Consider the following 21,530-nt stretch of genomic DNA (forward strand, 5'->3'; position numbering starts at 1 on the left):
TTTACTTGCAAGCCTCTGATGTATCACTTTGTCAAGCACCTTTTAGATATCTACATACATCACATCAACCACATTTAGAAAGGAGCACACCTTCCTGACTTCCAACAGCACATCCTGGGAATATTCTAACGGCTGAATTGGAAGGGGATTAACAGGACCCATATTAAAGAGATAAATTGAAAATGGAGTTAGTCAGTCAGTCAGTCAGAGTTCCTGCTGCTGATCACCATCGCTGGGAAGGGCACATTGGACGAGGACTGGGTTGGACTCGGCTAAGATGCACCTTACAAATGAACAGCCTTCCATTACTGACTGGGTCTTGAAGAACGGCAACTGGCATGAGGGCCTGGACTGCACATGGAATCAACACCAAGAAAAGAGAGCTCCTCAAGTGGTGGAGGAAAACAGCATGGTCTGGGTGTGATGGTGGGTACAGACCGAGCTTCTCAGCTTCTAAGCTACACTATCAGGAAACAAATTGTTTGACCATAAGCGACAGCAGAAACTTTCGATTACAAATCACAAACGTGCAGGGATCTTCACGAGTGGAATAGCTCACAATAATCAAATCCAATTTGAGATTTTCAGTGCTCTGAACCACTGGGGTCTGCCTGCCTTTCTGTGACATATTCCCAGGCCACCAGCTCCTGCTCCTCTTTCCAGATTTGCCCTGCTTCCCCTCCCCCCCCCCCCTCTGACTGCTGTAACTATCTACCCTCCTCTAGACCCTTTGTTTCCTTTACTTGTTTCTCATTTACTTTCGCCTCGCACCATCATCTAATCACAGCTTTCCTTTGGCTTTTTGTTTGTGTCCCCTAATAATCATAGAATGATACAGCACAGGCCATTCAGCCCATCGTGTCTGGGCTGGGGATCTTTGAAAGTCCTATTTTACATTACACGTTCCCTATATTACAATAACTACACTGCGAAAGTACATCATTGACTGTAAAATGCTTGAGATGTCCAATGGTTGTGAAAGGTGCTGTATGATCGCAATTCTTTGTATCCCACTTCTCACCCCGCGCCTATATTAACATCGCTGATGAAAGCTCATTGACCTGTTTCTCCCTCCATAGATGCTGCATGGCCTGCTGAGTATTTCCAGCATTTTTTGTCTTTATTTCCGATTTCCAGCATCTGCAGTGTTTTGCTTTTGGGAGACTCATGCAAGCTGGGTGCTGTTCACAAGACAATCCTCCAGGGCTTTGCTCATGTTACAAAATCTCCTTTAGAATCACAATCTGTGTTTGGGGTGGGGGGGGAGGGAGAGGATTCGGGTGGTAGGGCGGGAAGGGAGGACTCAGACTTTGCCAGGTGTTATGGCTTCACTAAAACCAGGTGAACAAGGGAGTGGCTGCTAAGTAACATTGGCTTCAGTAAACAATGCTCAGCAAATAAAACTGGACAAACATTCACAAAGGACACACATGATATCAGCACCTCCTCCTTCACCCTACCACACTGCTGCTGCTGCTGCCGCCAATACATACACTGCCAATTCATTCGAGACAGGAGCCCCACCTTCATGATTGTCCACAACATATTATTTTAGTTACATCACTTCTGAAAAAATATAAAGGAGCAATCCATGGGTTGTATATTTTTTTTTAAAACCAGTTCTGGATTTATTCACTGAACATTAGAACCCTTTAAGTGATCATTCAATAATTGAGCAAAAGGGGCAAGTACAACCAGGGCCCAAAACCCACTCTCCCAGGCTCACCACACATACCCTGACTCAGAGGGGATTCCCCTACCTGCGGTACTGGGTGTCAGCCCCTTAGCTGCTATTGTAACAGCAGTGATCCAGTACTGCAGGAGGACTGTTAAAACTGTTCCAAAGGTCAGAATTGAGCGATCCTCAACACACCTAACAACCATTTAAAAAAAAAAAGGGTGTATGAGATGTTTACACTAAATCATCTAGCAACTCTGGTGAGTTGAAAACAGAGTTCAGTGTTCCTCAGCTATGGAGAAGATTCTGTAGCCAGGCTCCCACTCCGGTCTGTATCTCTCTCTCTCTCTCTGTGTACCCAACCACTGAAAGGTTTGTGTGAGAGAGACACTATCAAGTGGGGGTAGGATTGCATTGGCAGTGACGCCCTCCTCCCACAGGCAAACATTGCACTGTTAGCCTGGATTACATGCTCAAGTCTCTGGCTTGAACCCATGGCCTTCTGACTGGAAGATGAGTGTGTTAGCACCGAGTCAGAGCGGGTGCAGCAAATTCCATCTCCTTCCCGACATGCTGCTTCTCCTTTGCATGGGGCATCTTCGGAGGCTTGGTTGCAATTTACTGGGCAGCCCTATTGAACCTGTCACATTACACAGCAGCTCACTGGAAATCCTGTGCTTTCATGGAGAACCTGATGATTCTGTAACATTGAGTGGAAACAAAACCGTTTTTAGTGGTGGAAACAACATCAAAAGCTACTGGAAAAGCAGGAGCAAGGATCAGGCACAATGTGGGTGAACATCTTATACCAGGCAGGCATGATCTTCAGGCCTCACTTACTGACCCAGGGCAGTGAAGTTTCACGGGATGACACAATATCTCAAGATATCGGAGAGTGAGGCATCCTGCAGCAACGCTAGAAACAGGAGCCATATTGACCATAGGAGACAAAACAAAAACAGAATTACCTGGAAAAACTCAGCAGGTCTGGCAGCATCGGCGGAGAAGAAAAGAGTTGATGTTTCGAGTCCTCATGACCCTTCGACAGAACTTGAGTTCGAGTCCAGGAAAGAGCTGAAATATAAGCTGGTTTAAGGTGTGTGTGTGGGGGGCGGAGAGATAGAGAGACAGAGAGGTGGAGGGGGGGGGTGTGGTTGTAGGGACAAACAAGCAGTGATAGAAGCAGATCATCAAAAGATGTCAACGACAATAGTACAATAGAACACATAGGTGTTAAAGTTAAAGTTGGTGATATTATCTAAACGAATGTGCATTCGTTTAGATAATATCACCAACTTTAACTTTAACACCTATGTGTTCTATTGTACTATTGTCGTTGACATCTTTTGTTGATGCTTCTATCACTGCTTGTTTGTCCCTACAACCACACCCCCCCCTCCACCTCTCTGTCTCTCTATCTCTCCGCTCCCCACACACACACCTTAAACCAGCTTATATTTCAGCTCTTTCCTGGACTCGAACTCAAGTTCTGTCGAAGGGTCATGAGGACTCTAAACGTCAACTCTTTTCTTCTCCGCCGATGCTGCCAGACCTGCTGAGTTTTTCCAGGTAATTCTGTTTTTGTTTTGGATTTCCAGCATCCGCAGTTTTTTTGTTTTTTTTTGACCATAGGAGAGATTGGTGACAGCCCCATCTCACCACACAAGGCAATCTGCCACACACCACACCCACCATTGGGCTATACTAGGCACTGCCCATTCTTGGAGAGTGGCTGGATCAAAGAGGCTGGAATTTCACGCTTAGGGACAACGCTGGGATGCATTTAAGGGGAAGCTGGATAAATGAGGGAGGAAGCAAGGACTAGAAGAATATTCTGATTGGGTTTGAATGAAAAGAGGTGGTGGGAGGCTGGTGTGGAGCATAAACATAATGGGCATAGGCATATTGGGCTGAATGGCCTGTTTGTGTGCTGTATATACCATGTAAGTCTGTATATTGCCTTGATACGGTTTAGACCCGGGATGATCTGCAGCTGAGGAAGAGGACGCTGGGATGGAGGTTCAGGTACAGGGGAAGGATTGGAGGGTGAACAGAAACAATTGCAATACTTCAGGGGTTTAAGAACAGCAGGAACTGAATGTTAAGTTGGGAATCACAATGAATGACTGGTCTCACTGGCATCCAGTAACCTATAACGGTGGGTTTGAGGGACAATCACCATGCTCACTTGATCTAAGAGGAAGACACAGCTGTAAATCCTACCCTTCCTAACTTGGGCTGTACCTGAGCTGTCTAACACGAGGTTGAGACTGGGAGCTACACAATATTAAAGGACACTGGTTTTAAGTGTGCTCTTTACAACATTCTGTTAGTAAAACAGTAATTGAGTCCCATTACAATACGTTTGCTGTCTTGTAGATACCGGCCCAAAACAGGCAGAGCGCACCTCCTATGCTTATTACAGATGACACTCAATGAAGCATTGGTGGCTGTTAATGTCCATCTCTGGGGGTTGCACTATGAACTATGGAATCAGGCGCTCAGCTGTTCATCTCCTGCAGCTTCCACAGGCTCTTCCTCCGGCTCAGCTTGGGCCACTAGTGCCTGCTTCTTGTGAAATCTCTCTGCCCCGGTCACTGTCATGGGGTGCAGAGGGAAAAATCCGGACAGACCTAGCAAACAAAGAAAAAGCACAAAAACCATTTATCAAGAAGTGAAGTAAAGCTCAATTGTCACTTCCGGTTTTAACAGATCTCCAGACCCGCTTGTTAAAACAGCGCCCTGCAGGTGGGGGGGGGGGGGGGGGGGGGGGGGGGTCACAGAGCAGCGCCCCGCGGGGTGAGGGGGGGGAAGGGTCGCAGTGCAGCGCCCCACCGGGGGGGGTCACCTGGGGGGCAGGTAGGGGACACAAGGCAGCCAGGATCTGTGGCTGGGGTGGGAGGGATGGTGGGGGAGATGGCGGGGCGGGGGCAGTGCCAGAGCAGCCAGAACCTGTTTAGAGGCGGCTGCACTTTGGCCATAAAGTGGGTTTGACCTTTAATTTGTCAAGACTAAGGAATGGACCCTTCCCTACCTGCCTGACCAGCCAGGCCTTGCTGGTAACTATCTCAACAAGCAGTATCCAGCCAGTATCACTGCCACAGAATACATGAAATAGGAGCAGGAGTAGCTCATACGACCCATCGACTCTGCTCTGCCATTCTATACGATCAAGGCCAATCTTGGGCTTCAACTCCATTTTCCCAGCCTGAAATGTTTTCAATGATGGAGCATCCACAACCCTCTGGGGTGGAGAATGCCAAAGATTCACAACCCTCTGAGTGAAGGCTGGCCCCTTATCCGGAGACTGTGCCCCCATATTTTAGGTTCCCCGACCAGCTGAAACAATCTCTCAGTGTCTGCTCTATCAAGCCCCCTCAGAATCTTGTCTGTTTCAATAAGATTGCCTCGCATTCATCTAAACCCCAGAGAATATAGGCCCAAATTACTCAGCCTCCCATCAAATGACAACCCTCTCATCTCAGGGACCAATCTAGTGAACGCCGGCTGCATCACCTCCAATGCAAGTATATCCTTCCTTAAATATAAAGGCCAAAACTGCCCACAGTGTTCTAGGTGTGATCTCACCAAAACCCCATACATTCGGAGCAAGACTCCTTTGTTCCTGAGCTCTAATCACCGAGCAATAAAGGCCAACATGTTATCTGCCTTCCTAACTGCTTGTTGTACCTGCATGCTAACTTTCAGTTCCTTGTCTGAGCACACCCAGGTTCCTCTGATCAACAACAAGTTTTACACCTTTAAAAAAAAACCTGCTTTTCTATTCTTGTGACCAAAGTGAAGAACTTCATGCTTAACCACATTATACTGTTGCTCACTCACGTAACCTGTCTATATCTCTTTGCAGCCTCTCTGTCCTCCTCACAGTTTGCATTTCCAGAGGCCGCAGGTGCTCATACGCTGTCTGTTGGGAGCAGCTGTAGGGTTGACTCAGGAGGGAGGGGGACAATAAAATGTCAAGGGATACAACGCAAGATTAAAAATGGGCACTTGCCACCCCCTGGTGGCAGGGCAGGGAATGGCACCACTTGATGCTGTTCAGAGCCAAACACATGGAACATGTGTTGGGAGGGACATGCAGCAGAAAGGCATCTGTCTGCCAGAGCGCATGAGGGCAGGATCAGCATTTGATGCCCTCCTTGAATACCCTGCCCAGCACCCGCTGTCAGGGTGACACGTTGGAACTCTGGAACCTTCTGAAAAAGTTGGTGGGGTTGGGTGGGGTGTTGACAATAACCTTAGGGAGGAAGAAGAGCCCAGCCCTTTTACCTAGCAGCTTCTCCACTGGCTTCGTCATGTGTGCCCCACAGGCTAGCCAATACTTGATCCTCTCAAAGTTCAAACTGACCAACTTCTCGTTGAAGGTGTTGGGCAGGGGATCATAAGATCCCAGCTGCTCCAGGTATTTCCCATCCCGGGCCCGTTTATTATGTGCAGCCACAATCTTGTAGAAGGGTCGGTTAGTGCAGCCACCCAGAGCCATTCGGATACACACAAAGCCCCGTTGATAATGTTTCAGCAGGATCGATGCTGGGAAAGAAACCAAACAAATAAATCATCAACAACAGAACCGGATCAGAGACACAGGTTATACTGCACTGCACACAGCACCTTCAGGTCAATCTCACAGGTTATACAGCACTCCGCACAGCACCTTCAGATCAATCTCACAGGTTATACAGCACTCCGCACAGCACCTTCAGGTCAATCTCACAGGTTAGACAGCATTCCGCATAGCACCTTCAGGTCAATCTCACAGGTTATACAGCACTGCACACAGCAACTTCAGGTCAATCTCACAGGTTATACAGCACTCCACACAGCACCTGCAGGTCAACCTCACGGGTAATACAGCACTGCACACAGCACCTTCAGGTCAATCTCACAGGTTATACAGCACTCCGCACAGCACCTTCAGGTCAATCTCACAGGTTATACAGCACTCCACACAGCACCTTCAGGTCAATCTCACAGGTTATACAGCACTGCACACAGCACCTTCAGTTCAATCTCACAGGTTATACAGCACTGCACACAGCACCTTCAGGTCAATCTCAGAGATTATACAGCACTCCGCAAAGCACCTTCAGGTCAATCTCACAGGTAATACTGCACTGCACACAGAACCTTCAGGACAACCATGCAGGTTATACAGCATCCGCACAGCACCTTCAGGTCAATCTCACAGGTTATACAGCACTCCGCACAGCACCTTCAGGTCAATCTCACAGGTTATACAGCACTCCGCACAGCATCTTCAGGTCAATCTCACAGGTTATACAGCACTCCGCACAGCACCTTCAGGTCAATCTCACAGGTTATACAGCATCCGCACACAGCACCTTCAGGTCAATCTCACAGGTTATTCAGCACTGCACACAGCACCTTCAGGTCAATCTCACAGGTTATACAGCACTGCGCATAGCACCTTCAGGTCAATCTCACAGGTTATTCAGCACTGCACACAGCACCTTCAGGTCAATCTCACAGGTTATACAGCACTGCACACAGCACCTTCAGATCAATCTCACAGGTTATACAGCATTCCGCACAGCACCTTCAGGTCAAACTCACAGGATATACAGAATCCGCACACAGCACCGTCAGGTCAATCTCACAGGTTATTCAGCACTGCACACAGCACCTCCAGGTCAATCTCACAGGTTATACAGCATCCGCACACAGCACCTTCAGGTCAATCACACAGGTTATACAGCACAGCGTACAGCACCTTCAGGTCAATCACACAGGTTATACAGCACTGCGTACAGCACCATCAGGCCAATCTCACAGGTTATACAGCACTCAGCACAGCACCTTCAGGTCAATCTCACAGGTTATACAGCACTGCGCACAGCACCTTCAGGTCAATCTCACAGCTTATACAGCACTCCGCAGAGCACCTTCAGGTCAACCTCACAGGTTATACAGGACTCAGCACAGCACCTTCAGGTCAACCTCACAGGTTATACAGCACTGCGCACAGCACCTTCAGGTCAATCTCACACGCTATACAGAACTCCACACAGCACCTTCAGTTCAATCTCACAGGTTATACAGCACTCCGCACAGCACCTTCAGGTCAATCTCACAGGTATACAGCACTGCACACAGCACTTTCAGGTCAATCTCACAGGTTATACAGCACGGCAAACAGCACCTTCAGGTCAATCTCACAGGTTATACAGCACTCAGCACAGCACCTTCAGGTCAATCTCACAGGTTATACAGCACTCCGCACAGCACCTTCAGGTCAATCTCACAGGTTATACAGCACTCCGCACAGCACCTTCAGGTCAATCTCACAGGTTATACAGCACTCCGCACAGCACCTTCAGATCAACCATAGATTATACAGCACTCCGCATAGCACCTTCAGGTCAATCTCACAGGTTATACTGCACTCCGCACAGCACCTTCAGGTCAATCTCACAGGTTATACATCACTCCGCACAGCAGCTTCAGGTCAATCTCACAGGTTATACAGCACTGTACACAGCACCTTCAGGTCAATCTCACAGGTTAAACAGCACTCCGCACAGCACCTTCAGGTCAATCTCACAGGTTATACTGCACTCCGCACAGCACCTCCAGGTCAATATCACAGGTTATACAGCACTCCACACAGCACCTTCAGGTCAATCTCACAGGTTATACTGCACTCCACACAGCACCTTCAGGTCAATCTCACAGGTTATACAGCACTCCACACAGCAGCTTCAGGTCAATCTCACAGGTTATACAGCATCTGCACAGCACCTTCAGGAGAATCTCACAGGTTATACAGCAACCGCACAGTACCTTCAGGTCAATCTCACAGGTTATACAGCATCTGCACACAGCACCTTCAGGTCAATCTCACAGGTTATACAGCACTCCACACAGCACCTTCAGGTCAATCTCACAGGTTACACAGCACTGCGCACAGCACCTTCAGGTCAATCTCACAGGTTATACAGCACCTTCAGGTCAATCTCACAGGTTATACAACACTGCGCACAGCACCTTCAGCTCAATCTTACAGGTTATACAGCACTGTGCACAGCACCGTCAGGTCAACCATAGATTATACAGCATTCCGCACAGCACCTTCAGGTCAATCTCACAGGTTATACAGCAATCCGCACAGCACCTTCAGGTCAACCTCACAGGTTATACAGCACTGCACACAGCACCTTCAGGTCAACCTCACAGGTTATACAGCACTCCGCACAGCACCTTCAGGTCAATCTCACAGGTCATAGAGCACTGTACACAGCACCTTCAGGTCAATCTCACAGGTTATACAGCACTTCGCACAGCACCTTCAGGTCAATCTCACAGGTTATACAGCACTCCGCACAGCACCTACAGGTCAACCTCACAGGTTAAACAGCACTCCACACAGCACCTCCAGGTCAATCTCACAGGTGATACAACACTGTACACAGCACCTGCAGGTCAATCTCACAGGTCATACAGCACTCAGCACAGTACCTTCAGGTCAATCTCACAGGTTATACAGCACTCCGCACAGCAACTTCAGGTCAATCTCACAGGTTACACAGCACTCCGCACAGCACCTTCAGTTCAATCTCACAGGTTATACAGCACTCCGCACAGCACCTTCAGGTCAATCTCACAGGTATACAGCACTGCACACAGCACTTTCAGGTCAATCTCACAGGTTATACAGCACTGCAAACAGCACCTCCAGGTCAATCTCACAGGTAATACAGCACTCCGCACAGTACCTTCAGATCAACCATAGATTATACAGCACTCCGCATAGCACCTTCAGGTCAATCTCACAGGTTATACAGCACTCCGCACAGCACCTTCAGGTCAATCTCACAGGTTATACAGCACTCCGCACAGCAGCTTCAGGTCAATCTCACAGGTTATACAGCACTGCACACAGCACCTTCAGGTCAATCTCACAGGTTATACAGCACTGTACACAGCACCTTCAGGTCAATCTCACAGGTTAAAGAGCACTCCGCACGGCACCTTCAGGTCAATCTCACAGGTTATACTGCACTCCGCACAGCACCTCCAGGTCAATATCACAGGTTATACAGCACTCCACACAGCACCTTCAGGTCAATCTCACAGGTTATACAGCACTCCGCACAGCACCTTCAGGTCAATCTCACAGGTTATACAGCACTCCACACAGCACCTTCAGGTCAATCTCACAGGTTATACAGCATCTGCACAGCACCTTCAGGAGAATCCCACAGGTTATACAGCAACCGCACAGTACCTTTAGGTCAATCTCACAGGTTATACAGCACGGCACACAGCACCTTCAGGTCAATCTCACAGGTTACACAGCACTCCGCACAGCACCTTCAGGTCAATCTCACAGGCTATACAGCATACGCACAGCATCTTCAGGTCAATCACACAGGTTATACTGCACTCCGCACAGCACCTCCAGGTCAATCTCACAGGTTACACAGCAACCCGCACAGCACCTTCAGGTCAATCTCACAGGTTATACAGCACTCCGCACAGCACCTTCAGGTCAATCTCACAGGTTATACAGCACTGCACACAAAACCTTCAGGTCAATCTGACAGGTTATACTGCACTCCGCACAGCACATTCAGGTCAATCACACAGGTTATACTGCACTCCGCAAAGCACCTCCAGGTCAATCTCACAGGTTACACAGCACTCCGCACAGCACCTTCAGGTCAATCTCACAGGTGAAACAGCACTCCGCACAGCACCTTCAGGTCAATCTCACAGATTATACAGCACCCCGCACAGCACCTTCAGGTCAATCTCACAAGTTATACAGCACTCTGCACAGCACCTTCAGGTCAATCTCACAGGTTACACAGAACTCCGCACAGCACCTTCAGTTCAATCTCACAGGTTATACAGCACTCCGCACAGCACCTTCAGGTCAATCTCACAGGTTATACTGCACTCCGCACAGCACCTTCAGGTCAATCTCACAGGTTATACAGCACTGTACACAGCACCTTCAGGTCAATCTCACAGGTTATACAGCATCCGCACAGCACCTTCAGGTCAACTTCACAGGTTATACAGGACTCCACACAGCACCTTCAGGTCAACCTCACAGGTTATACAGCACTGCGCACAGCACCTCCAGGTCAACCACGCATGTTATACTGCACTCCGCACAGCACCTTCAGATCAACTTCACAGATTATACAGCACTGCGCACAGCACCTCCAGGTCAACCACGCATGTTATACTGCACTCCGCACAGCACCTTCAGGTCAACTTCACAGATTATACAGCACTCCACACAGCACCTTCAGGTCAATCTCACAGGTTAAACAGCACTCCACACAGCACCTTCAGGTCAATCTCACAGGTTATACAGCAGTGTACACAGCACCTTCAGGTCAATCTCACAGGTTAAACAGCACTGCACACAGCACCTTCAGGTCAATTTCACAGGTTATACTGCACTCCGCACAGCACCTTCAGGTCAATCTCACAGGTTATACAGCACTCCACACAGCACCTTCAGATCAATCTCACAGGTTATACAGCACTCCACACAGCACCTTCAGGTCAATCTCACAGGTTATACAGCATCTGCACAGCACCTTCAGGTCAATCTCACAGGTTATACAGCACTGCACACAGCACCTTCAGGTCAATCTCACAGGTTACACAGCACTGCGCACAGCACACAGCACCTTCAGGTCAATCTCACAGGTTATACAACACTGCGCACAGCACCTTCAGCTCAATCTTACAGGTTATACAGCACTGTACACAGCACCTTCAGGTCAACCATATATTATACAGCATTCCGCACAGGACCTTCAGGTCAATCTCACAGGTTATACAGCACTCCGCACATCACCTTCAGGTCAATCTCAAAGGTTATACAGCACTGCACACAGCACCTTCAGGTCAATCTCACAGGTTAAACAGCACTCCACACAGCACCTTCAGGTCAATCTCACAGGTTATACAGCAGTGTACACAGCACCTTCAGGTCAATCTCACAGGTTAAACAGCACTGCACACAGCACCTTCAGGTCAATCTCACAGGTTATACTGCACTCCGCACAGCACCTTCAGGTCAATCTCACAGGTTATACAGCACTCCACACAGCACCTTCAGGTCAATCTCACAGGTTATACAGCACTCCACACAGCACCTTCAGGTCAATCTCACAGGTTATACAGCACTGCACACAGCACCTTCAGGTCAATCTCACAGGTTATACAGCACTGCACACAGCACCTTCAGGTCAATCTCACAGGTTACACAGCACTGCGCACAGCACACAGCACCTTCAGGTCAATCTCACAGGTTATACAACACTGCGCACAGCACCTTCAGCTCAATCTTACAGGTTATACAGCACTGTACACAGCACCTTCAGGTCAACCATATATTATACAGCATTCCGCACAGCACCTTCAGGTCAATCTCACAGGTTATACAGCACTCCGCACATCACCTTCAGGTCAATCTCAAAGGTTATACAGCACTGCACACAGCACCTTCAGGTCAATCTCACAGGTTATACAGCACTCCGCACAGCACCTTCAGGTTAATCTCACAGGTTATACTGCACTCCACACAGCACCTTCAGGTCAACCTCACAGGTTATACAGCACTCTACACAGCACCTTCAGATCAACCATAGATTATACAGCACTCTACACAGCACCTTCAGGTCAACCACGCTCATTATACAGCACTCCACACAGCACCTCCAGGTCAATCTCACAGGTTATACAGCACTCCGCACAGCACCTTCAGGTCAATCTCACAGGTTATACAGCACTCCGCACAGCACCTTCAGGTCAATCTCACAGGATATACAGCAACCGCACAGTACCTTCAGGTCAATCTCACAGGTTATACAGCACTGCACACAGCTCCTTCAGGTCAATCTCACAGGTTACACAGCACTGCGCACAGCACCATCAGGTCAATCTCACAGGTTATACAACACTGCGCACAGCACCTTCAGCTCAATCTTACAGGTTATACAGCACTGTGCACAGCACCGTCAGGTCAACCATAGATTATACAGCATTCCGCACAGCACCTTCAGGTCAATCTCACAGGTTATACAGCACTCCGCACATCACCTTCAGATCAATCTCACAGGTTATACAGCACTCCACACAGCACCTTCAGGTCAACCTCACAGGTTATACAGCACTCCGCACAGCACCTTCAGATCAACCATAGATTATACAGCACTCCACACAGCACCTTCAGGTCCACCACGCTCATTACACAGAACTCCACACAGCACCTCCAGGTCAATCTCACAGGTTATACAGCACTCCGCACAACACCTTCAGGTCAATCTCACAGGTTATACAGCACTCCGCACAGCACCGTCAGGTCAATCTCACAAGTTATACAGCACTCCGCACAGCACCTTCAGGTCAATCTCACAGGTTACACAGAACTCCGCACAGCACCTTCAGTTCAATCTCACAGGTTATACATCACTCCGCACAGCACCTTCAGGTCAATCTCACAGGTATACAGCACTGCACACAGCACTTTCAGGTCAATCTCACAGGTTATACAGCACGGCAAACAGCACCTTCAGGTCAATCTCACAGGCTATACAGCACTCCGCACAGCACCTTCAGGTCAATCTCACAGGTTATACAGCACTGTACACAGCACCTTCAGGTCAATCTCACAGGTTATACAGCATCCGCACAGCACCTTCAGGTCAACCTCACAGGTTATACAGCACTGCGCACAGCACCTCCAGGTCAACCACGCATGTTATACTGCACTCCGCACAGCACCTTCAGGTCAATCTCACAGGTTAAACAGCACTGCACACAGCACCTTCAGGTCAAACTCACAGGTTATACAGCACTCCGCACAGCACCGTCAGGTCAATCTCACAGGTTATACAGCACTCCACACAGCACCTTCAGGTCAATCTCACAGGTTAAACAGCACTCCACACAGCACCTTCAGGTCAATCTCACAGGTTATACAGCATCTGCACAGCACCTTCAGGTCAATCTCACAGGATATACAGCAACCGCACAGTACCTTCAGGTCAATCTCACAGGTTATACAGCACTGCACACAGCACCTTCAGGTCAATCTCACAGGTTACACAGCACTGCGCACAGCACCATCAGGTCAATCTCACAGGTTATACAACACTGCGCACAGCACCTTCAGCTCAATCTTACAGGTTATACAGCACTGTGCACAGCACCGTCAGGTCAACCATAGATTATACAGCATTCCGCACAGCACCTTCAGGTCAATCTCACAGGTTATACAGCACTCCGCACATCACCTTCAGATCAATCTCACAGGTTATACAGCACTCCACACAGCACCTTCAGGTCAACCTCACAGGTTATACAGCACTCCGCACAGCACCTTCAGATCAACCATAGATTATACAGCACTCCACACAGCACCTTCAGGTCCACCACGCTCATTATACAGAACTCCACACAGCACCTCCAGGTCAATCTCACAGGTTATACAGCACTCCGCACAACACCTTCAGGTCAATCTCACAGGTTATACAGCACTCCGCACAGCACCTTCAGGTCAATCTCACAAGTTATACAGCACTCCGCACAGCACCTTCAGGTCAATCTCACAGGTTACACAGAACTCCGCACAGCACCTTCAGTTCAATCTCACAGGTTATACATCACTCCGCACAGCACCTTCAGGTCAATCTCACAGGTTATACAGCACTGCACACAGCACCTTCAGGTCAATCTCACAGGTTATACAGCACGGCAAGCAGCACCTTCAGGTCAATCTCACAGGTTATACAGCACTCAGCACAGCACCTTCAGGTCAATCTCACAGGTTATACAGCACTCCGCACAGCACCTTCAGGTCAATCTCACAGGTTATACAGCACTGTACACAGCACCTTCAGGTCAATCTCACAGGTTATACAGCATCCGCACAGCACCTTCAGGTCAACTTCACAGGTTATACAGGACTCCACACAGCACCTTCAGGTCAACCTCACAGGTTATACAGCACTGCGCACAGCACCTCCAGGTCAACCACGCATGTTATACTGCACTCCGCACAGCACCTTCAGATCAACTTCACAGATTATACAGCACTGCGCACAGCACCTCCAGGTCAACCACGCATGTGATACTGCACTCCGCACAGCACCTTCAGGTCAACTTCACAGATTATACAGCACTGCACACAGCACCTACAGGTCAATCTCACAGGTTATACAGCACTGCACACAGCACCATCAGGTCTATCTCACAGGTTATACTGCACTCCGCACAGCACCTTCAGGTCAATCTCACAGGTTATACAGCACTGCGCACAGCACCTTCAGATCAATCTCACAGGTTATACAGCACTCCGCACAGCACCTTCAGGTCAACCTCACAGGTTATACAGCACTCCGCACAGCACCTACAGGTCAACCTCACAGGTTATACTGCACTCCACACAGCACCTCCAGGTCAATCTCACAGGTTATACAGCACTGTACACAGCACCTTCAGGTCAATCTCACAGGTTATACAGCACTCTGCACAACACCTTCAGGTCAATCTCAAAGGTTATACAGCACTCCGCACAGCATCTTCAGGTCAACCTCACAGGTTATACAGCACTCCGCACAGCACCTTCAGGTCAACCTCACAGGTTATACAGCACTCCGCACAGCACCTTCAGGTCAATCTCACAGGTTATACTGCACTCCACACAGCACCTCCAGGTCAATCTCACAGGTTATACAGCACTGTACACAGCACCTTCAGGTCAATCTCACAGGTTATACAGCACTCCGCACAGCACCTTCAGGTCAATCTCACAGGTTATACAGCATCCGCACAGCACCTTCAGGTCAACTTCACAGGTTATACAGGAGTCCACACAGCACCTTCAGGTCAATCTCACAGGTTAAACAGCACTCCGCACAGCACCTCCAGGTCAATCTTACGGGTTATACTGCACTCCGCACAGCACCTCCAGGTCAATCTCACAGGTTATACAGCACTGTACACAGCACCTTCAGGTCAATCTCACAGGTTATACAGCATTCCGCACAGCACCTTCAGGTCAATCTCACAGGTTATACAGCATCCGCACAGCACCTTCAGGTCAACTTCACAGGTTATACAGGAGTCCACACAGCACCTTCAGGTCAATCTCACAGGTTAAACAGCACTCCGCACAGCACCTCCAGGTCAATCTTACGGGTTATACTGCACTCCGCACAGCACCTCCAGGTCAATCTCACAGGTTATACAGCACTGTACACATCACCTTCAGGTCAACCTCACAGGTTATACAGCACTGCGCACAGCACCTCCAGGTCAACCACGCATGTTATACTGCACTCCGCACAGCATCTTCAGGTCAGTCTCACAGGTTATACAGCATCCGCACAGCACCTTCAGGTCAGTCTCACAGGTTATACAGCACTCCGCACAGCACCTTCAGGTCAATCTCACAGGTTATACAGCACTCCGCACAGCACCTTCAGGTCAATCTCACAGGTTATACAGCACTCCGCACAGCATCTTCAGGTCAACCTCACAGGTTATACAGCACTCTGCACAACACCTTCAGGTCAATCTCACAGGTTATACAGCACTGTACACAGCACCTTCAGGTCAATCTCACAGGTTATACAGCATCCGCACAGCACCTTCAGGTCAACTTCACAGGTTATACAGGAGTCCACACAGCACCTTCAGGTCAATCTCACAGGTTAAACAGCACTCCGCACAGCACCTCCAGGTCAATCTTACGGGTTGTACTCCACTCCGCACAGCACCTCCAGGTCAATCTCACAGGTTATACAGCACTGTACACAGCACCTTCAGGTCAACCTCACAGGTTATACAGCACTGCGCACAGCACCTTCAGGTCAACCACGCATGTTATACTGCACTCCGCACAGCATCTTCAGGTCAGTCTCACAGGTTATACAGCATCCGCACAGCACCTTCAGGTCAGTCTCACAGGTTATACAGCTTCCGCACAGCACCTTCAGGTCAGTCTCACAGGTTATACAGCACTCTGCACAGCACCTTCAGGTCAAACTCACAGGTTATACAGCACTGCACACAGCACCTTCAGGTCAATCTCACAGGTTATACAGCATCCGCACACCACCTTCAGGTCAATCTCACAGGTTATACAGGACTCCACACAGCACCTTCAGGTCAATCTCACAGGTTAAACAGCACTCCGCACAGCACCTCCAGGTCAATCTTACAGGTTATACAGCACTCCGCACAGCACCTCCAGGTCAATCTCACAGGTTATACAGCACTGTACACAGCACCTTCAGGTCAACCTCACAGGTTATACAGCACTACGCACAGCACCTCCAGGTCAACCACGCATGTTATACTGCACTCCGCACAGCATCTTCAGGTCAGTCTCACAGGTTATACAGCATCCGCACAGCACCTTCAGGTCAGTCTCACAGGTTATACAGCACTGCACACAGCACCTTCAGGTCAATCTCACAGGTTATACAGCATCCGCACAGCACCTTCAGTTCAATCTCACAGGTTATACAGCACTGCACACAGCACCTTCAGATCATCCACACTAGACCATACCGCACGCCACACTAGACCATACCGCACGCCACACTAGACCATACCGCACGCCACACTAGACCATACCGCACGCCACACTAGACCATACCGCACGCCACACTAGACCATACCGCACGCCACACTAGACCATACCGCACGCCACACTAGACCATACCGCACGCCACACTAGACCATACCGCACGCCACACTAGACCATACCGCACGCCACACTAGACCATACCGCACGCCACACTAGACCATACCGCACGCCACACTAGACCATACCGCACGCCACACTAGACCATACCGCACGCCACACTAGACCATACCGCACGCCACACTAGACCATACCGCACGCCACACTAGACCATACCGCACGCCACACAGCACCTTCACATCAACCTCACAGGTTATACAGCACTCCACACGGCACCTTTAGTTCAACCACACAATTTATACAGCACTCCACAGCACCATCAGATGAACCACAGATTACACAGCACTCCACACAGTCCTCCAAGAGTGTGGCTGGAGGGGAGCGGCACAGAAGTGTAAAGGCATGACTGAATGTTGAGGCCTAAAGGCAGAGCTGTCAATGATGCTTTACAAAGAAGATGGAAAGCTGAGTAGTTGTGGGAGAATGTTTCAGAGTCAGTGGCAGCTTGATTAAACTAGTAACACTTCAGTAGCTACACTGCAGGACCTGACCACTTATTCCTGGCTGACTCAGGAGTTGCCCTTTTGTGGGTGGGGTTTGGGGGGGGGGGGAGCGGTGGTTGGCAGAGATACCCTCCTTTCGTACTCACATTAAACCAAGGTACCATTTCAGTGGTTCAGGTGGTTGAAAAAGATCCCAGTGCAGTATTGGAAGAGTAGGGTGTTTGTCAGGTGTCCAGGGCTAAACATTCCCTCCCCTACCCACCAACCTCAGCCAACAGCAAATACAGATTGATTCAATGGTCATTTCAACTTGCTGATTTAGTGTGGAATTGTGCTGCTGGTTTGCTTCTATAACATCAAGGGCAGCACTTCAAAGTAGCTCAATGCCTGTGAAGCACTTGGAAGAGTTGATTCAGAAATGTGATAAACTTCTACATAATGCAGCCTTTTCTCCCACGATACATGGTCCTGTGCCTCTGATAGTGGATAGTGTCTGCGGGGCTAGAGAATGGAAGGGCCTGCCTGTTTCACACAACTGAAGAAGATGGTGGTGCCAAGCAGAGATGGGATTAATGGAGTGTGAATAGTGCAAGAGAGTGCATGACCTTGAGTCTTGAAGTGGGTGATGAGGTGGGATGCAGGAGCTGGGGAATGGCTGGTGAGGAGAGCAGGAGAGGTTCACTGGGAGCAAATGAATTCTGAGTGTAACAGAGGAGCACAAGCAGGTAACAACACACAAATAGAAAACTGCACCCTTGGTGAATGACCAGAGATGGGGTAAGAGGATCTGTCAGGGTTAGGTTGGAAGAAACTTGGCATCAACCAGGACTGGATGTCAGGCAGAGAGTCAGACAGAATGGCAAAACCATGGTACAGCTGGGGAGGGGGATTATTCAGCCAGATTGATGCTTGTAGCTGTGTTAAGAATTAGTTTGATGAGGTATGGTTGCTGCATAGGGACAGGCAGGGGTGGAACCCTGAGAGAGTGAACATGTCGTGAACATGCTGGGAAAAGAGAATGGGAGAGACACCGATGAGAACTGAGCATCATAAGCCCTTCAATTCTCCAACCCAGGGATACCGAGCGAGAAGGCATTGATACTCCAGGCAACCAGTGGCCTGACACTGCAAACAATACAGAGGAACAAACATTACTGAGCGGCAGTTAAATCCAGCAGGGTACCCGCGGGCACTAAGCTGGTAGAGGTTTGTTCCTCAGAGGTTGCTGTGCCATACTTACAGAGATGCACCATGACTTTTCCCTTCCAACTTTACACCTGGGGAAAAAAGATGAATAAAATAAATCCTCACAGTATATTCCAGTGTATAGACCTTCCTACACATTTGAAGGTTCCTTTGGTTTCATTTTAGTTAATTTTCCCTCCTGAAGGTGCCGATTGCCTTGTATGGTTATAGAAATTGACTTCAGGTACAAGTGACCACTCCAGTGGCCGGTCCTCAGGGGCCAGCCATGCAGTGAGTGTCAGAGCCAGAAATGGGAACACAGGAGAAGGCCATTCAGCCCCTCGAGTTTGCTCTGCCATTCAATGAGATCGTGGCTGATGTTCTACATCAACTCCATCTTCCTGCACTATCTCCGTATCCCTTAATGTCGTTGGTACCTAGAAATCTATCAACCTGAACCTGTCAGGATTGAGCCCCATGTCAAGGCCCACACACTCTCCTTCCAGCAGGAATCACAGGACACAAAGCAGTGGCTAAAACCCAGGCCGCTTCCCCCGTCAACCCCCCCAGCACAACCCCCCCAGCACCCCCTCCCGCATAACCACACCCGCACCCCCTCCCGCACAACGCCCCCCCACCCCCCCCGCACAACCCCATCCCCGCACAACCCCCGCCAACCCCCCCATGCACAACTCCCCGACCCCACCCACGCACAACTCCCCAACCCCGCCCCCCCACCGCACACGCCCCCAATCCCCGCCCCTCCCCAAACCACCCCAACGCACCCCACCCCCCAATAATGTGGGGCACTGAGATCTATTGTAACCTTGACCGATCCCAGGCTAAGGTCAGTTCACTAAAGCCAGACTCACAGGGGCTCAGCTCCACTGGGTAGATGACGAGTAATTTATTTGGTACACATTTCTGGTCATTGGTAATGACAACAACCCCCCTGGGAATAAAGCACTGGGGAGGAAGGAGAGGTCTGGGGGTTATTTGTACAGAGACACAGCCCAAAGCAGCTGCTGGACCATCTCCCTCCCGCCCAGCAAACCCGGATCAGATCCAGCTCCTCACTGTCACTGACTGATCTGCCCGCGGGCTGGGGAGGGTACTGCTCCCACCTCCGGGCCATCTCACCGCACCCCCCCCATCCCCCTCGCCCCCAAAACCCCACCTCACCGCCCCCCCATCCCCCATCTCACCCCAATACCCCCACCCCCCCATAACCCCATCTCACCCCAATACCCCCACCCCCCCATAACCCCATCTCACCCCAATACCCCCACCCCCCCATAACCCCATCTCACCCCAATACACCCACCCCCCCATAACCCCATCTCACCCCAATACCCCCACCCCCCCATAACCCCATCTCACCCCAATACCCCCACCCCCCCATAACCCCATCTCACCCCAATACCCCCACCCCCCCATAACCCCATCTCACCCCAATACCCCCACCCCCCCATAACCCCATCTCATCCCCACCCTCATCTCACCCCCACCCCCCATCTCGCCCCATCATCCCCCAAACCCTCACCCCCATCTCATCACCCCCACCCTCGCCATCTGTCTCTGTCCCGGTGTCTGTCTCACCCCCTGCTCTCCACTTCCTCTCAGCGCCGGGCTCTGAGCACCGCCATTTGCCGCACTCTGACCCGGATGTGGAAACGGAGGCACATTGTGAATGGTCAATGGCTTCATTTGAATGAATGTTTATGCAAATCTACACGTCACCAGAAGTGAAGTACACATCCCCGCCCCTACCCCCGGGCCCTCCCCCGTGACCCGGGGCGATGATGACTCTGGGCTTGTCTTTCTGTGAGCACAGGGAATGCAGCACAAATAACCTTCAGTTACAGACACACACATTGTAATGGGATTGCAGCCTAGCTTCATTACAGTATAAATGGGTCCATGGTATACGCTTTTCTGCACTGCTGAGATAGTGTTGCTGTGTCACTGGGTCAATACTGAGGTAGTGCTTCCTTGTCAGGGTGTCAGTACTGAGGGAGTGCTGCTCTGTCAGGGTGTCAGTACTGAGGGAGTGCTGCTCTGTCAGGGTGTCAGTACTGAGGGAGAGCTGCTGGGTCAGTGGGTGAGTACTTAGTAAGTGCCTCACGATTTTTGGGTAAGTAATGAGGGCCTGCTGCTTGTCTGGGGTTCAGTATTGAGTGAGTGCGTTTCTGTCACCGGCTCAGTACTGAGGGGGTGATGCACTGTGAGAGGGTCAGTACTGAGGGAAAGCTGCTCTGTCAGGGGATCAGTACTGAGGGAGTGCTGCTCTGTCAATGGGTCAGTAGTGAGGGTTTGCTCCTCTGTCAGGTCATTAGTACTGTTGGAGTGCTGCTCTGTCACTTATTCAGTAATGAGTTAGTGCTGCACTGTCAGGGGGTCAGTATTGAGGAGGTGTTCCTCTGTCAGGGAGTCTGTACTGAGG

The 21,530-nt window shown here is 49.9% G+C and overlaps 1 protein-coding gene across 4 annotated transcripts; it reads right to left on the reverse strand.

Annotated features, from left to right (window-relative positions):
- Positions 1–1,603: 1,603 nt before the first annotated feature.
- On the reverse strand, positions 1,604–20,764 carry mrps16 (mitochondrial ribosomal protein S16). Of its 4 annotated transcripts, none has more exons than XR_005945411.1 (5): positions 20,687–20,764; positions 19,143–19,179; positions 5,969–6,229; positions 4,086–4,311; positions 1,604–2,378 (listed from the first exon to the last, which is right to left on the reverse strand). XR_005945411.1 is itself a non-coding variant. In XM_041207417.1 (5 exons), the coding sequence occupies exons 3-5, from the start codon at positions 19,153–19,155 to the stop codon at positions 4,172–4,174; spliced, it is 414 nt and encodes a 137-aa protein (XP_041063351.1). In that variant the 5' UTR covers positions 19,156–19,179; positions 19,960–20,053; positions 20,687–20,720; the 3' UTR covers positions 3,246–4,171. The 4 variants fall into 4 exon arrangements, 3 of the variants coding, with proteins under 3 accessions (XP_041063351.1, XP_041063349.1, XP_041063352.1); XM_041207417.1 differs by lacking the exon at positions 1,604–2,378 and adding an exon at positions 19,960–20,053 and having other exon boundaries at positions 3,246–4,311; positions 20,687–20,720; XM_041207415.1 differs by lacking the exon at positions 1,604–2,378 and having other exon boundaries at positions 3,246–4,311.
- Between the last annotated feature and the right edge of the window lie 766 nt (positions 20,765–21,530).

Source organism: Carcharodon carcharias, chromosome 15, assembly GCF_017639515.1.
Source record: "Carcharodon carcharias isolate sCarCar2 chromosome 15, sCarCar2.pri, whole genome shotgun sequence".
Taxonomy (NCBI): domain Eukaryota; kingdom Metazoa; phylum Chordata; class Chondrichthyes; order Lamniformes; family Lamnidae; genus Carcharodon; species Carcharodon carcharias.